At 44.7% G+C, this 18607-nt stretch overlaps 1 protein-coding gene across 3 annotated transcripts in view; it reads left to right on the forward strand.

The window, feature by feature from the left end:
- The first annotated feature begins 7670 nt into the window (after nucleotides 1-7670).
- Nucleotides 7671-18607, forward strand: part of GPM6B (glycoprotein M6B) — a 111262-nt gene continuing 100325 nt past the window's right edge. For 2 of the 3 annotated variants that reach the window (XM_086767865.1, XM_086767879.1), the window contains exon 1: nucleotides 7673-7830. In XM_086767865.1, coding sequence (XP_086623991.1) covers nucleotides 7827-7830 — 4 coding nt within the window. In that variant the 5' untranslated portion in view covers nucleotides 7673-7826. Of the gene's footprint in view, nucleotides 7831-18607 lie in introns of all 3 variants that reach the window. The other variant, XM_086767887.1, reaches the window with a different exon arrangement.

Consider the following 18607-nt stretch of genomic DNA (forward strand, 5'->3'; position numbering starts at 1 on the left):
GTACCTTTCCCTGGCTCCTGCTTGGTTTGTCGCCTTAATTGCCAGCCTGCCAGGCTCGTTCACCTCTGCTCTGGCTTCTCTTCTCCTGCAGAAATGCAGCAGCTCTGAAAACCCCTGCTAGGTGTTGCCTCCTCTTCCTCCTGCGCGTCATCTACCACCAGGGATCCGGGCAGTCACCTCCGAGCTCATCGCAGCATCACCCCGTTGCTGTTTTCATATGCAGGAGCTGTTACACATTATTTCAAGGCCTGGGCACGCACTTCTGCGTCCTTTTCAAGGCAAGCTCCAAAGAGCGAAGGCCGAAGGGCTGCTAAAAGTGCCGTTGTCTTTTGGGAATACTTTCCCAAGCTGCAGTTTCCGTAACTTCTTCAATGGTCCTGGGTCATTTTGTCTGCCAGGTTCATGTGATGTTTGGTTTGCCTGTGGTCCTTTCATCTTTTAAACACAAAGAAGTCATTTCCTTGGAATATGGGAGGCCGGAATTAATGTTCTAGGCCGTCTGGCAGCTAAGAAACACTCGAGCTTGGCCTGAACTTAATTATAAAAAAAACCCAAAAAGTACAAAAAGTGAGAATCCAAATCCACCTATGACAGTAGCTCATGTTCAATATAGCTTTAATAAAAATTTTTATTATATTCCTCTCTTGGAATGGTGTTATTTTTCTACTTGCTGAACACGATATCCAAGATAATAAGAGTCTTAAAAAAAGAGATCTTTATTTAAAAAATACAGGCTCTTCAACCTAGCTTATGTAGTCTATAAATGAAAGATAAAATTATTACCAATGTAAGACACTTGACATTTATTTACTTTTTCATCTCTCCTAATTGGAGAGTAAATACATATTGGTGACAAGTGTGGTCTGCTTTTTTATTTTAATCATATGCTCATGCATTTGCAAAAATTCGGTGTCTGGACTGAAAATAGGAGGAAAATGCTTATGTTTAGAATAGCTGCTTGGAATTTTTTTTTTTAATGTTTATTAGTCTAGGGAATTAGATGTTAAATTGATTATCCAAAACTAAGACTTAATATCAAACTTCATCTTGTTGTTATTTTTGAAGTTCCTCTGTTGCACTGGTTGGGCTTTCCTGGACGGCTCTCACTCCTCTGACCAGAGTGGCTTGTGCTTTTTTATTCCTGAACATCACCGTTCTGGAAGGTCTAATGTGTTTGGCTTTCTGTGAAGTCAGAAGGAGGTGAAGCATTTCCATGATGTCAGCAGACCTGAAGCCACACACCTTCCTTCCAAAACCACACCTCACAGAGCTGACAGAGGACGTTGTGTCTTAGTCTCATTTCTTTTACCCACCAGTGAAGAACCTGCAAGGTTGCTCCAGCCGCCATAGCTCCCACAGCCCAGGACACCCATCCTCTGCAGCCCATTTGCTCTACGCTGCTGCACTGCAGGGCATGCCAAGCAACTTCCACCACTGCTGAGTTACTGCTGAGTTCCCATCTTTTCTCCAACACATTACATTTTTTTGCCACAAACCACAACTCTGAGCATAGCCATTTGCTAGAACTGGACTGTGCAAAGTGTGAGGAGCGGTACAGAAGCAATAAAACATAGTGTGTGTGTGGGGGGGGAGGAACTCAAACACAAAACCCAAACCAGCATTTTTTAATGTATATTGGTAGAAACGTAAAGCTGGGTAGCGCGTTATGAGAGAATTTAACTCAGTTTAAGTCTCAGGCACCATTCATGTTTACAGAGCAGAATTAAAACCTTCTGTATTAAGTTACAGGCTTGTGCCTATTGACAGAAGTGAAAAAAATGAGAACTAAAGTGAAATCAGCTGGCTGTTACTCAGCCTCCACTGCCCAACTGGATTGGGAAAAGTGTTAAAATGAGTCCTGCAATTTTCCTTCCCAGCTCTTTGAGTTTGATTTTCAGTTTACACAAAAAAGGCACCTGAGAATGTTCTTAAACGCTCTCTGTGCCTGCCATCAAAGCAGTTTTCTACTTTGGAAAAAGAGAGCGAGCTTTGTCTCAAAATGTACTTTTGCCAGAAATTCTGTCCTGATTAGGCTGCCTTGGAGCACTTTCTTGGGTGGATGCCATACTGAAGTTATTGGATGGCAGCCATGTCTTCAACACTCTTAAAATAAAGTCTATTCCCTTAATTTGCAACTCAACATAAAACTTAGGTTAAGGCTATTGATACCACTGGAGGGTGGGGCTAACATACATATGTATGCAATTATTTTCAGGATATTGCAATGAGTACATACATGCTCCCACAGAAGTTGCTCTGAAGTCAAATACTAATGATCCTTGGGTATGCGTTTTGCCCCTGTCTGGTTTCTTCATTTGCAAATTATTCCACATTCAAATCTCCCCAGTGGTACTAATGAAAATGTTGGATCATCCATACATCTGAGTCAGCTCCTCCTAAAGACGGGCTGGCCTCTCCAGCCCACACGATCCTGCCCCACCACGGAACAGGAACTTAGCAAAGCACTTCAGTAAATGTTTATATCCAAGCCTGCTAGACTGAACCCATCATCTCTGACCAAACTCAAGTGCATTTTTGAGCCTAAATATTTTAGAATAGGGTGTGTGGAAGAATGCCTTCGTCAGGATCATCTGATTGTGACTTGCATCACAAGAGGTAAGGCTTTTCTCTCCCTCACTTGGGGAAAGGGTTGTCAGCATTTCTCATCCACGTTTCACAGATCCATCAGGGAGGATGAAACGAGGTGGGCTGCACATGGAAGGAAAGATCATACCGACTTGCATTTTTTTCTGCATAACAGGCATCCATTTTCAGGTATGTTGGTTTACTCTTTCACTCACAAGCTTTCCACGCTGTATGATGCTTTACTGAGACCATCCACACACTCTTTCAGACCTCATATTATCTCCTACATGGCTCCCTACCAGGTGTAGGTTACCTGCATGGCACGGAGATAGAGAGAGGCATAGAAGCAAGTGTGTATATCCAGAATAAAAAAGCTAATACCATTCTCTTCCCTCTGGCCTCCCCGCAGACTCAGATTTCTCATGGATACTCACAGAACAGCCACGCACGTAAGAGCAAAATACGGTGCTTATGGTAAGGTCCCTCACGTAGAGCTAACTGAAAGATGGTTCTTTACTTGCCAGAGGCCCTAAACATTAATCCTTCATTTTCTATTATATAATCTAATTAGGTTTTTTGTATCTTTAAAATCACAAAGTGACATTGGTTATTCCACAAGTGTCTTGGGGTATATGAAACAGAGATGAGTCTATCTTTTAACACTGAAGATGTATTTAGTACTTTGTAATTAACACCAAAATGGTAATCACTAATTTTCAGATAAAATTAACTATGGTTCATTGGGAAAAATTATGCATTCTGTTGAATATATAATTATATCTATTCTAAGGCAATCACTGCTCATATTTACATATTGAGAAATGGTTGCTGGAAATATGACCTACTTGGTAGTAAGAAACAGTTTTGATTTAGCAAATATTTATTCTTTACACTATTGTACCTGAATGATAAATCCCAGGAGGAGTATCTACAGGCTGGTTAGACAGTCTCAAATTACCTCTCATTTTTTCCTCTTTTCCTTTCTGTCTTTTGCCCCATCCCACACAGTACCAATGATCTGAAAAATTTTGTGCAGAATTTGCTGGATGAACTTTGCAAACAGCTCTCTGCAGTGAGCACTAAGAAGGGGTTTTGGTAGCAGCAGTTGGAGTCTAAAGCAGATCAGCTTCACATAAAAGGTACAAACGACATAGGAGAGCATGAGTCATTCTCCTTAATCTACACCGAGATGCTGAGTTCAAAACACAAAAAGGTCACCTCTTCTTTGCACGCAGATGACAGTACAAAGTGATCCAATTGTCATCTTATGTCTCTTTAACATCTGTGGCCTCTGGAATGCCACTTTGAACAGGAGATCACATGGGAGAGAAAAACCTCAGCATGCCTTGACTGTATGTGGAATCACAGAAGCTTGAGACACAAAGGATGGATGAACCCCCTTGAGAAAGGCCACAGAGAACACTCACTACAACTAAAACCAGGTTTTATCACTTCTGATCCTCTTAAATCTAAAATATGCTCATGTTAACATTGAAAGGCAGGCTGGTTTATGAGTCCCGATTTTATAAGGTTTTGGAGATTCACAGGCTTTTTGCAAAATCAAGCGTAGGAATGGCACCCTAAACACTCAGTTTAATCCTCTGGAAACTGGCAATGACGGCTACCCACTGGCACTGCCTGTAAAATACTTAGAAGAAGCAATATTCACAATTAACCCTTAGCTTCACTGTTAGCAGAGGGAGCCACAGGAGGGGGGCTCACGTACAGCCAACAGCAGGACGCAGTGTGAGCTGAGAACCCTCCGAAGCAGGCGCCCCACTAGAACATCTTTTTATTAAACCACTGCCTTTGATGCGACTAAATGTTCAGTCAAAGCAAAAACATTAAGTGGAAACATACTGCCTTTGATTCTGTTTTTAATTGGGAAGGTTTGCGTATCTAGGGCAATCTGTCTAGTTAGACAGCCTGAGGAAAGAAAGTGGGAGTGGAAAACAGAGACAAGCAAACAGGTAGGATGTTCTCCACTGAAGAAGGGGGAAACAGATGGAGTCTGGTAAATTAAAAAAAAAAAAAAAAGGAAAGAAGAATTATATGCAACCGGCCTTGACTTGCTCTCGAAATGTTTCACCACTGATTGCTGGAAATGGTCAAATACAGTAAAATACAGCATTTAAGACTAATAACGATGGCCTCAGTTACAACTGATGAGACCCTCCCTTTCCATCTTACCTCTCCTTGACTGATCTTGAGACTGAAGTTAAATTCTGTTTTGTGCATCAGATGTGGCCTCTTTAAGACATCTCCAGAGATGAAAACACTGCTCCAGACTAAGCTGGGAGATACACCACGCACATTGCTACCGGGAGTGAAGGTGTTTGTTGAAATACCTGGTATCACCACACCAGCATTAGGGTAACACTACAAATAGACAAATGTGTGCGGGGCTGGTACCTAAGTGATGGAAAAGGTTTTGAGCACCCAGCGTAGACAACAAATGACATTAATCAATGTAGAATTCTAACCTTCACCTTCTCTTTTAGAGATCAAATCTGCAATGGCACCAGGTTGTTTTATAATTCCTTGATGCCAAGATTGCCTGGATCAATCTGGCTTCCAGTGTAATTTACAGCAGGCGTTAGCACTACCTTACGGCTACCAGCTATAGCACCCAAGGAGCCATTCAGCTACGGAGACTCGCTGAAATGCTGCACACTTCCATCCTTCTCCTCTCTGTTACACACTAGACAGAAAGAGTAAGGGCGCCGAACAGAATTCAGTCATAAGCCTTTCCCAACTAGGGAAGTACCTCTTTCTACAGACATCTTAGTTCTGGAATGAAATCCATGAGTTTCTATTTCTGGTAGACATTCTTAGCTAAGTATTCCTGCCTTCTTGACCTCATCTGAGTATTGTAATGCAGTTTTGTTTAAGGAACCAAAAATTCTGGCATCAGCCCTATCAACTTCTCTCTTTGTTTGTCAGAGACTTGGTATCTCTGTGGGTGGAAATCCCCATTGACTGCTGAGCCATAACCAATATTTGGACAGCTGTTCCTTGCTTTACTCTTTGGAGCGAAAAATGACCAACATTTCTGAGGATGACAGAAGGACTAATAAAGGGCAGCGAGTCCCTCCTCTCACTGCATGCGTGTTAATACAGACAACTCTGCCTGCACCACCATAGGAATGTCTACCCCGTCCTTTGGTGCAAGTATCTAAACCCAGTCCGGAGAGCCCTGACCGTGTTGACCAACTTCTCTTGAGCAACCAGTCCCATGGATTTCAACAATCCAAAGTCACCCATAACCAGGGACATATTTTTCAGCTGATCCTAATATTAATCAAGCAGTATGATGCAAGAGCTTCACAGAACATAAATTTAACTGAAGAATTTATTTAAAAAAATAAAATGCAATTATACCCTCGCCAGCACACAGGGTTGCACACAGCAAAGTGCTCTTACCATTTGCCTTCAGCTCCCACCATATTTCAGTGCTATTTAGTGCCACTGTAGTTAAGGGTCATGTGCTATTTCCGTAATTAATCTCATTTTTCAAAGGTGCATAGCTCATCTACTTCAATTCCCAGTGGGGACTGGAAGCAGCTTGCTACTGATCAGCTTTGGTGGGAATTTTTTTTCCTATCTTCACAAAATGGTTTATTCAATCAATCCACTTATTACCTTTCAGAGAAGCAGCACTTACTCCCTGATCCCACAGCGCTTGCATGGTGTTGAGCCCATAGTCCTTACCGGAAAAACATACTCTGTTCCATAATCAATGTGAAAGCCTCAGATGATTTTGGCCCAAGAGACTGGGATTTTCCTTTTTATGGAAAACAAACCACAGCTTTACCATTGCAACTTTATATGTGAGCGCAGACACACACTACGTCAGGAGCAGGGGCCTGAAATTGCGAAGTATGAGCTAATTTCCTTGACAAGGAGCGCTCACACTTTTGTCACTTGTGTTTTGTTAATACGTGTTCTTAAGCAATCGATCTCATTTAGAGGGGAATAACACGGTTACGTAATTTAATAGACCAATTTGTTAATAGTCATGGGCGAAGATGAAATAGAGCCTTAGACTGTATGTAAATGACAGAAAATGAGGATAGTATTATCGTGACAAAGGAAATGCGTGCCAAGTACCCAATTAATGTTAATCAGCGCAATCTGATTGATATTAGTCACTGTAGATGCATTTATTCTGACTAAAGAGCTGGCCTTTGCATCTGAAGCAATCACATCGCTCTGATGGTAAAAGTCCAACTTAGGAAAGCAACTAAGCTGAAAAAGCCGACTTTGCCACTCTCTTCCGTACCCTTCATCTGCGCCTGTGAAGGCTTGCTCTGGTGCGACACAATTATTTTTGCCTCCAGCATGTCCATCCGCTGTGGAGGGGTTTCGCTGGGAAGCTCCCAGCAGAGAAGCCACCCGTGGGCCCCCAAATCCCCTGGTTTGCTAGTGTTTTTCCCCGATGCTAAGATAAATTTCTCAGAGTGTGTAAAGGAACAAAAAAGTCACTGCAAGTGCAGCCATGCAAGGTTGTGTGGCTGGAACAGGGTGGCAGCTACCGCAGCGCTATGTAACACTGTCAAGTGGCATTCGTAGCTTCAGGAGAGGCTGTGAAGAAACGAATCGCATTGTTGAACATGAATATCGATATTAATGAAGTCACGTTAGGTTTGGGCACAGGGTGCCCTTGCCATTGCCGCAGAGAAACATCAAGAAGCAGACAGCTCGGAAGGCCGGGGTGCCCTCAGCCCCCTGTCCCATGCAAGCAGCTGAGGCAGAGAGGGGCAGGGGTCCTGCCCGGCCCCGGGGTGCTCCTTCCTGAGGAAGAATTGATAAAACACTGGAGGAAAAGAGGGGACAAAAAGAAGGACGCAAGCCCCGCTTTCAGGGACACCCCGGCGGCAGGGCCCGGCCTGCTGTCTCCCGCCCGCGCCCGCCGTAGGGCCGCCGCCGGGGTGCCCCCGCCAGGCCGCTAGGGGGCGCTCCGCCGCCCCTGCCCCGCGGCGGGCCGGGCCGGGCCGGGCCGGGCCGGGCGCCCCCCGGGCGGTGCGGGCGGTGCGGGCAGGCGGGGCCGTCCCCGCCCCTCTCACCGCCCCGCAGCCGCCGGAGGCGAGCGGAGCACGCCAGTGTGCGAGCCGCCGCCGCCGCCTGCGCCTCCCGCCCAGCCTAGCCCAGCCCCAGCCCCAGCCCCAGCCCGGCGAGGCTCGGCAGAGCGAGCCCCTGCCCCGCTCCCTTCCGCACCGCCCGGGCGACGAGAGCCAGCCATGGGTAAGCGAGAGCTGGGCTGCGGGAGGGTGCGAGCGGGGGCAGGTGCGGGGCAGACCCCCCCACCCCAGCCCACCGGGGGTCTTGGCGGCCCCGGCCCGGCCTCTTCCCGCGCGCTGGGGTGGGGGGCAGCAACCGCCTGTTGAGCGCGCGGGGGGCGCCTCCTCCCCCCGCCCCGCTGGGGCCGGGCCGCTGCCACAGGAACTCGGTGGGAGCGGGGTGGGGGGCTCCTGGCCGGCGTCGGGGTGGGGTGGGGGGGGGAAGTGGGCAGCGGGACCTCTCCAGCCGCAGAGTGCTCCCCTTCTTTAAGGGTAAATGAATCAATGGTGACACCGCCGCAGAAGCCTGGAGTCGGGCGTAACGCTGGGGCGTAGCGGGGTTGGCTCTTCCCTCTCGGGGCTTTGGGGTCTGGGCGGCGGAGGGAACTGGGCGTCGGGGGAAAAGTGGCGGCTTCTGCTCCCAAACTTAGGGGGAGGGAAGCGCTTTGGCTTGAGCGCCAGGACACGAGCAGGAGTGGGGCCCTGGCCAGGGTAGGGTCCGTCCTGCAGAGGGGTCGCTCGGTGGTCCGCACCCTCGCTGAGGGGTCGCATACTTTTCGCGTGGGCCATTCGCCTTTCGACCAGCCATAGACCCACGTTAATTAAGCAGTAATGAAAGTTACAAGGTTTGGGGAAAAGAGGAAAAAAAAAAAGAAAAAAAAAAAAAAAGAAAGACAGAAAAATACAGCTGTATCTTTGGTTCAGTTTGCCAGTGGCGTGTTGCTGCTTAGAGGCTGCAGCTGCTAAAGCGGAGCTGTCGGTGCGTACCCGAGTGTTAATATGCACATACTGATGCTGGCACTGTCTCTGGTTTTAATTAAGAAGAAAAAGAAAAAAAAAAAAAAAGAAGAATTAATTAAGCCAAAGGAAGCTGACAGAATTCCTGTGATTGCGACTTTGTTAAATTCATTCGCATCACCTAATTCCTTAATTTCTGAATGCCTACTGACTGGTTTGTTCCCTAGCTTAGTGAAGATCAGACTTACAGGCTTTTTATTAAGCTTTGTTGAAGTTTCCAACACCCCTTTTGATGCGTGTAAAAGTACTGATGCCTGCTGCCCCTGCAGCTCTGAGGGCTGAAACAAACAAACCAGCTATATTATCGACACCAGAAAAATTATTTTTTTTTGTGCGCATATTCTGATACTCACTTTTTAGACTATGCTTTCCTGATGTGAACTTTTGACATTAAGTGAAACTGTGAAGATGACGACCTCTCCCATGTCTATATCTTAGTATCCTTCTCCTAACAGACACTTTTACTTTACTGCCGTGGATTGATGTCAAATAAATTTTTGAATGGGGATGGAAGAGGGAAAGAGAAAGGAATGTTTTCAAGTGTCTTATTAAAAGAAGTGGATTACAACATCTTGTTTTGGGAGGGGAATAAAATTTATTAGGTAACGCATGTAAAATTGTTCTGAAGTGTCTTTGCTGTTAAGCCTATGAAATGGATTTTTCTTCAATAAATTAAGTTGCTAGGCATTTGAACTCAAAAAGTTGTTTGAAATCTTTGTGGGTAATTCGTCTTGAGGAAAAGCAAGTCTTTATTTTAGTCCTAAAATCTTAGAAAACCACTAAAGTTAGTCTCACTAGTTGTGGGTCTGCAACAGTGTGTGAAATGTATGCTTTATGTCAGTATAGAATGTCTTGTCCTAAATGTAACAGTTGGGAAAAGGAGAATGGAGAGAAGAAAGCATTTATTGAACGTTTTGCTCGTAGTGATGATAATAGAACAAAACTCCAAGGTCTGCCCACTTCTTTGCTTAGAAACATTGTTGGGTTATCAAGCTGTGCCTCACTGTGAACAGTGGTGTGGTCATTCAGGAGAGGTGACTTCTAGCACTTCAAAAAGAAGTTACAAAAAGAAGTCTTTGTCCAGTGGGGATCCAGTCCCTCATGAATGCAACGTTTTCTTTGTGCCATTGTGTAACTGCTGCCTTGGTCTTGGGTAGGCTGAGGCTGATGTGACCATCTAACCAGGACTTGTTTGGAGCCCTGATGCTCTATCGAACTTCCTGATCCAATGGCAAGGATGTACTTGACTGGTTCTCACTGGGACCATTTGAATTGTCCTTCCTTGCACAAAACTTTTGTGTAGGACTAGCCCACTTTTTTTGGTCTTTTCGGAGATGCTGAGAACTCACCGTGGCCATTGGTGTTCGTTGGGCTTTTAGTTCCCTTAGTGCTTCTGAAAGTCAGGCACATTGCGCACCACACCAGTGAGGGTTTGTGTCTGCTAGAGGGTCATCAGTAGTAACCAGCGCAGTGCTTTGTGCATCTCGTGCGACACAACCCACCCATTGGTGTCTTACGTTGTGACACACGCTCTCCCAAATGTAGCGTCTCACCTAGCAGGTGGGGAGGGGGCTGTTACTTTACAAAATGAACAAAAAGTGCAAAAGGTTCTTGTTCCTAAAAGTTTGAAAAGCATGATACAGTGTCATTTCTTGGGAACTGTGTGTTTTCATAATTTTACAGCTTTTCTTCTTTGTACTCCCCAAACTGTTGCTTTCAGGTAATAAAAGTGGTTGGAGCAGAGTGGGTACATGTATTATGTTTTGTTTGTTTGTTTGTTTAAAAAAAAAAAGATACCGAGGAGAACATTGTGCACAGACAGGGGACAAAATGATGCCTTTCTTCATGTGGGTTTGTATCCCATCTCTCTGCAGTCCCTGTGCAGGAACTGCTGCCTCACAGAGCCTGCAAACCCAGGAGTTCCCAGGGGTATCTCGCTGTGTTGTGCCAGGGCCATTTCCCTGTCCTTCACACCTTCTGCGGCACATCCAGCTCCCCCAGCACTGCGTGCTCCTGCATGCCTGCAGCTCTTCACTGCATCCTGGAGTGGACCATGCCTTCTTCGTACGCAATAACTTTAGGAGTTCCACCTTAGGGGTGTCTACCACCCACAGAAGCGGTCCTCACTTTTATGTGAAACATGCCCAAAGTATGTTCAAATATTCCCTGAACCAGGCTTTCTTCTTATAAACAGCTGGGGGCAAATCCTGAAAGAGAATCAGTCCTCTTTCTTTCTATTCAGCTATATACTTTGTTCAGGCAGGAGCTGAAATCTTTTGTGTGTCACAGTAATAGTAAAATCTGATTAGTATCGGTCATTAAGGGTGGCTGGATTTCAATTGCCAAGTGGTGAAGTCCATATTCTGTTAAATCTTGCACCTCTTAAATATATTTAACCTTGTTCCTATAAAAAAATAAGCTAATACTAAATTTATCTTCTCTTAAAACCTGTGAAATATAAAATTTGATACTGCTGCCCTTCCTCTCTCTCCATACCACCTGCTTAGGTTATTAAAAAGTACTTAATTTTGCCTTCTTGCTGTAATCCTCCTTGTCTGAGAAGGAGGCGGAGGAGAAAATGTTGTGCATTTCAGATATTTCCCAGCATCCTAAACAATCTGTGTTTTCACTGTCTTTACAGATTGTGGCTCTTGCTCTCTATCTGAATGTGCAGTTCAGCAATATAGGGAATCTGCTGTCCCATGTGTGCATTATGATATGTCTGATAGATCTTGAAATATTTCGTTTCAGAAAAACACAGTGGATTATAGATTATATCCCTAGGAGGGCTGAACTGTGGCGTTGCCTGGTTATGTGTATTTTTCTAGAATTTCTTAAACCAATTGAAATCTGTGGGTCACTTTCAATGTTTAAAGGACTTTAATTATTAAATTATTTTTCTCAAGCCATGTATGTTTTTTTCAAGTTTGTTTCTGCGTGTTATTATTCCAGCAGTCGACACATTACAAGCATTGTTTTTTATATGCAGTATTTATTTCTATAGCTTTTGTTATTCAAGATTAATGCTACCTAATCATATAATAGTTTGGGCTGGGAGGGACCTTTAAAGATCATCTAGTCCAAACCCCCTGCCATGGGCGGGGACATCTTTTCACTTGCTCAAAGCCCTGTCCAGGCTGAACAGTCCCAGGGATGGAGCATCCAGGGAGGGTGCGTCTGCAACTTCTCTGAGCAATATTTAGTAATATCTAAAACCACCACTCTAAAAAATATGCCCAAAGTCCATTTCAAGATAAGGTTAAAGTGAATTGAAAATAAACCCAGGGAAGCCTGCTTCTTGGTGTCTCTCATTCCTCATGCAGCGGCATCGTGTCATCCCTAAGTGGGTGCATGTTCTTGTAGCAAGGATTTTGTTTTCCCTGAGATACACAGCTGGTACAGCCAGACCCAGACTCACTGCATGTATTGTACTTCCACTGACAGTATTCAGATGTAAATGCCTTATTATCTTTCGAGAAGTGCGAGAGCATTGTATCCAGTGAAATTTCACTGAGAGGTAAAGCGTTTGCAGAGGGGGCTGCTATGGGTTGTAGACATCAGGAAAAATTTTTTACAATGAGGGTGGTGGAACACTGGAACAGGTTGCCCAGAGAGGTGGTGGATGCCCCATCCCTGGAAACATTCAAGGCCAGGTTGGACAGGGCTCTGAGCAACCTGATCTGTTTGGCGATGTCCCTGTTCCTTCCAGGGGGGTTGGGCTAGATGACCTTTAAAGGTCCCTTCCAATCCAAACTATCCAAACTATTCTATGATTACTACATCATTCCCCGCCACCCCCCCCTGCCCCCCCAATAATGGCTCTTCTTCCACTGAAACTCCTGGCTTTCTCTTCTTTTTGTCCTTCTCTTGCACATCCCAGCTGTGTGTGCCCTTCACCCCTCCCCAGACACACAGACCACACCTGGTCCCTGTCAGTGTATCACCAGCACCTGCCTGCGCTGCACATCCTCACTCCTCTGCGCATCTCCGGCCATCCCTGCTGAGGGACTGAGCACTTGCACAGAGCTGGGGGAGCCGCCTCCCTGTGAGTTGCTCAGGTCTGCCTGCGGAAAATTTGAACCTTTCATGGCACCACAGTGTTAACGCTGCGGAGGATGTATGTATGTGCTTACAGTGTACTTTTAACATACATGCCGTTTATCGCTGGAATATGAGGTTGAGGCTCACTCCTGATGGAGCGCACAGGGTGCTGGTCTGGTGGGGTGCGTGGTGGCACACTTGAGGGGGTCGTTCTCCAGGGTTTGTCTCAGTGTACTCATGGCTGGATTGGTTTGATCTGGCTGGGGAAATCAAAATCCTTTCTGTTCTCCTGGCTGGTTCCTTAAAATCTGTTGGGGTACGGGTGCCTCTGGGAATTGAGTTGTGGTGAGCAAATGTAAGGAAAGACAGCTTAGTCTCCATGTAGGACATCAGAGAGGGTTGTATGAAAGTACTGGGTTTCAGCTGAGCCTGTCAGGCTCTGTACAGATGCAGAAGCCTGCACTGCGAGGGTCAATACCCACAGTGGGCAAAGGACGAAACAGAACCATGGAAGCTCTAGTCCATCGTATCTGTTTTGTAAGGCAGCTTCTTCCAGGTCGTATGCAATGTAGCGTGTGGCCTGGAGGAAGCAAACTCAGTGTGACAGTACTGGAGAAGGAATCCATGTCTCCCAATCCTCTCCAACTTTTCTTCTGCAGGCAGGCGTGAACCTCTGACAGCTGGGGTGCTGGGATGGCTGTGCCTGTTAAAATTCCCTGTCACCCCTCCCCTGTAAACACAGTGAGCAACAGTGGAGGAGATTTCACCATTCAGTGTAACAAATAGATAGCATCATATGTACCACTTAGTCCTCAGCTGTTTGTTACTTTCTGTTGCTGCTCTGTCTTGGCGCTTTGGCAGTCTCCCTCTCCGTAATTATTTATCTCTTGGGTTTTGGGCTCAAAAGCCTGCATGTGGAGTTGTGGCTTGGGAAACATTTACAAGCCATGCAAAGAACTGTGAGAATTCGACATCTTTTGTTCTCCCTGGTTTTGGAGCTGTTTGACGAGCATCAATTTCAAAATGTGAATGGAGCTTATGTTTCATTAATAGAAAGATGTGCCTGACGCGCAGCTGTCGGGTGGTACAAACCTCTGTGCTTTGCTGCGTGTCAGTTTTGTGTGTGTTTGTTTTATGCTTTGATAGTTGAGTGCATGTGAGACTGGGAAATTTTAGCCTAAATGTGTATATACAGAAAACAACTTTCAGGAATGTGTTTGTACTTCGTGTTTGGTGGGGGTTTTGTTTTGTTTTGTTTTGTTTTTCTTTTCCTGTGAGGAAGAGTATTGAAAAGAACTGTCGTTCAAAGATAGATGGGACCTGGGTCATGAAGAAGACTGGACTTCTTGAAGTTATGAACTCATTTGGAGTATGCAACCTAACATACAGCCTTCATAATTTTGTGTAGGTTTTTTTAATGTTTTATTAAGATCATAGAGCAGTTATTGCATATTGCAGCCTCAAACTCTGTCTTTGTATACGTTCCTTCAGTGCCAATGAAAATGTAAGAATTGCCCCGGTCTAAAGCGTACATAAACCAGAGAGTGGAATTGCACTGAAAGCAAACAGGGCAAAACTTGCTCTGTTAGCGGCTCAGGAGTAAGGAGGCAGCTGGCTTGCCTTCCCGGTGCTGGTTTGTGGACTGGCAGGTAGGAAGGACAGACACCTTGTGTTAACAATGCAGCTGCTCGGGAGATCCAGAAACCAGAGTAAACGATGGGAGGCCAGCCAGAGGAGGATTAAGTTTTGAGTAGTGCACTGGTTTTCTTCATATTGGAAACATACATTTGGGCTTATTGGCGGTTTTGCTGAGCTGGAGCCGTGGAGCCTGCTGCTCATGGCTAACCGAGGAGGAATCTGACTCCCTCACGCTGCCAGCAAGGCACAGCTAACAGGGGCTCTCCGATGTCTGGTTTTCAATTTACCTTTTAGTCTAAGTTTTTGTCAGTTTGCATGCTAGAAAATTCATTGAGGCTTTTTAGTCCTAATGCTGAGTGCACATCAGTGAAGCTGCTGAGTGAAGGTGAGTGTTGGCTGCCTGCAAGGTCCTGGCTGCACCCTCTGTGAGCCTGCCTGGGAGAGCAGCTGCTGTTTGACCTTATTCAAGAGAGATTTCCCACTTATTTTTCTTTTTAAACTCTTTGAGTTTACATGTGGTTTGGTTTCTGATGGGACATAAGTGTTTTGCAGTGTAAGGGAGTGCTTTCGTCAGCTTAGCTGCTTAAATTCTAGATTCTGGGAACCTCTGTCAGGATTTGCTGGAATGAAGTCCTGGGCACACACCATGCTAACAAACGCCGTGCAAGTCTGAATTAGTGCAGAGCTCTGGCTGGATCTTCAGTACTTTTTCCTAACTTCTCTACTAAAGTAATTTTCATTTTCCTATTGATTGTTTTTTGTGTATTTTGGTTTTGTGCTTTTTTTTAAGGAATAACTTTTGGAAGGTTTTAAATAATTGCTGTTTGTGTGTAAACTTACGCTTTTGTTACCAGAACTGTGTTGACATAAATGTCATGCGCTTTCTCAAACAAACATGTAAGATGAGTTGTTGTGTTTGTTAGGCACACAGCTGAAAATAAGTTTGTCACATGGAACTTCTATTGTGGCAAGTCAAATGCTTTTCTTGGGCTCCTCAGGCGTGTGTTACAAAAAAAAAAAAAAAAAGAGAGGAAAGAGGGATGACTAGAGGGAGTATGGAGCTGAGAGCTTTTGGTGCGAGCACAGGGATCTGCTCCAGCACATCTGTCAAGTGCCCACAATTTGCAAAGTGTAACGAACAATAACTCTTCATGCAGCATCTGCTTAGGCTCTGTGATGGGCACAGGTACAAAAGCCTTGAAATCTCTTGAAATCTCTGAGATATTTGTCATATCACGTCAGGGGAGTGTAACGGAACCTTAGTGCATCATCTGTTATTGCCTGTTCCCCAGCCAGTGAAGTTATTAACTACTAAAGCTGATAACAACTGCTTTATTGAGCCAGATTTTTACAGAAGTGAATACAAGGAATGCAGTGCAGAGCGGGCTTTGCTATGCGCAACTGGTGTAGCCCGTGTTAGTAATTGTTTCCCTCATGCAGCGTATGCCTTCACTTCATGGACATTTTTCCCATTCTGTCCTGAAATTAAAGTGGCGATTTCTCATGCTTGGTAATTGTCTGATGAAAATCCCCCATTTCAGATAATATCTGGAAACTTGAAGAAATAATGACATGGAATGAAAAATAGCCAGTTCAGTCCTTTTGCTTTTATAGCTTGTAATTTTTAGTCCCTCCCTTTAAATTATGTTTAAACAGTTTGAAAATACGTATTTTTCTCCTCAAACTTAAGCTGTGAGATGCGTATAATAGATACTAAGTCTTTAGCCTCCTCCTGAAACTCTTTGAGGTTTTTTGGCCTGTCTGCCGCTAATATGGTTGCATCGCCATGTTTGAGAAATTATTGTAATATACCGCGTATTAAATTCCTCTTGTTCCTCAGGGAGGCAGAAAAGAACCAGGAAGGAGTAAAAAAAAAAAAACCTCTTGAAAATGGTAATTTAAAGTAGCCATGGTGGAGTGAAAGTAAGTATTTGCGGAGTGGGTGGAACTGAAACAAAACACAAATGAGGTAGCAGAGTGAGTCAGGCTCAAATGATTTTAGCCTTAAACAGTCTGCAGATTTCATTAAACTGATTTTACTTTCCTATAAAACTTTATTTCTGGATTTTCTTAGGTTTCCCATGGCTGTCGTCATAAAAACTACTGAGTGTTTTCCCCATTACGGTCAGCTCCCCGGCACACTCCAGCATGGTTTAGGCTCTTTCCATCGTCCGTGCAGAGAGGAAGAGCCAGACCTCATGGTCAAACCTTGTCCTTCCCTCCCTCTGAACTGTTTTCTGCCAGGTTTTGTGGGCAGAGGTGTGTGTGTGGATAGATGGTACCCTGCCTCCCTTATTCCTGTTGGCATTTGATCCTCCATTGAGGGCTTTCTCCCTGAAATGGTGGCCAAGAGCTTGCTGGTTTTGCACACATGATGAGCATGGCTGTGACACCATCTGATGGTGTACTGGGCCTGTGCAGGTGTGTGTTCCACGGATGATGTCTCTCTGTGATAGCTGCTAGCTGTTATCTGTTTCAAATGTAAGTGATGTACTTCTGCTAGAGATAGAAAACAGTGGGGGACACTGGGAGAAACAGCTTTGAAAAAAACCCAGAAAATAAGGAGATATTCTCTTAAAGCAAAATTAAATGCTTTACTGAAGGGAAGTTGGAGGCTTTGTTTTCTGCTTCCACAGTGACAGAAGGGCACAGCACACGTGGAATAGTAAATGTTATTGCCAAGGCTAATGGGAATGTCCCAGCTGCTGTTAAAACCTGATGTATAAATGTGTTAATTACTGCACACTGAATCTTTTTTTCTGTTCTTACAAGAACATACAAAGAAAAATTTCAGGAAAATACCAATGTAGTTACAGTCAGCACTGTCTACTTCTTCCCCTTACAAAATGTGTTTAGTTGATGAAACTATTTTGTTTCATGCTTCATTAGTTGATCTTAGATAGCATTGCTGTTTTTTGGCAAGGGCCTCTACATACAAAATTGGTCAGAATGCTGGCTGTAGGATGGCAGTCTATTTTCTGAAGTTTACCTGCCCTCTTAGAAAGAGTTCTGTTCAAATGGGTTAGAGAATTAGGAATATTCCTTGCTTGCAATGCGGTTGTTAAACTGCAGGACGGATATGGAAACAATACCTGAGTTTCTGTTAAAAAACCTAAAGAAATGAAACCTTACCAGCTACTTAGAAAGGCAGTATCTCTGTTCATTATTTCTTCCTCTGATGTGCTAAATGTGCAGGACTCCTGAGGAGGGTCTTATACCAGCCTCATAAGAAGACTCAGAAGGGAAGAAGCGATTGCCCAGCCAAAACATGAGTTCCCGAATAATTCCTTCCTTTTTCCTGTGGTATAAAGCAAGTTTATGGATTCAAAAAGTGCCATCATGCCTGTTCAGGTTCTAATCTACTGTAATCTTTCTTAAAATACTTGATCCTTAACCCTTTGTTTTTTAGGGAAGACGATGGTAAGATTAGTAGGAGGGAAGCATGTCTTTTTCCTTCCATACACGGTTGTGAGCGTGACTGCTGTGCCCACTTCCCACATGGTCAGTAGTCTGTCTTCTTCTGCATGTGTGAAATGTCCCTTATGTTAGGTCCTGTACTTTGTAAATAAAGTGAGTGTTTTCTATTGCCTTACTCAGAAAATATGTCAAGCTTTTCATTGCATATGCTTCATTGCTCCAAAACTTGTGCTTTGCATTTGCATCTAGTTATTAGATTTCTACGGAGAGAGATTTCTTCTCCTTACCCAAGTTTAAACACATAGCATGATTAGAGTTGGAAGGGACCTTAAAGATCATTTAGTTCCAATCCTCCCATCATGGACACCTTTCACTAGATCAGGGGCTCAAAACCCATCCAAGCTGGCCTTGAACACTTCCAGGGATGGGGCATCTGCCGCCTCTCTGGGCAACCTGTTCTAGTCTCTCACCACCTCACAGTAAAAAATTTCTTCCTAATATCTAAGCTGAATCTACCCTCCTTCAGTTTATACCCATTACCCCCTGTCCTATCACTATACTCCCTGCTAAATTGTTCCTCCCCATCTTTCCTGTAGTCCCTGTTTAAGTTGTGGAAGGCTACTATAAGGTTTCCCTGGAGCTTTCTCTTCTCTTCTCCCGGGTGAACAACCCCAACTCTCTCAGCCTGTTCTTATATGGAATGTGCTTCAGCCATCTGATCATCTTCATGGCCCTCCTCTGGACCCTCTCCAACAGGTCCACATCCTTATTGTACTGAGGACTCCAGAGCTGGAAGCAGTACTCCAGGTGGGGTCTCACAAGAGTGTAATAGAGGAGGGGAATCACCT

This window comes from Chlamydotis macqueenii, chromosome 1 (genome assembly GCF_036417535.1).
Source record: "Chlamydotis macqueenii isolate bChlMac1 chromosome 1, bChlMac1.mat, whole genome shotgun sequence".
NCBI classification, from domain to species: Eukaryota; Metazoa; Chordata; class Aves; order Otidiformes; family Otididae; genus Chlamydotis; species Chlamydotis macqueenii.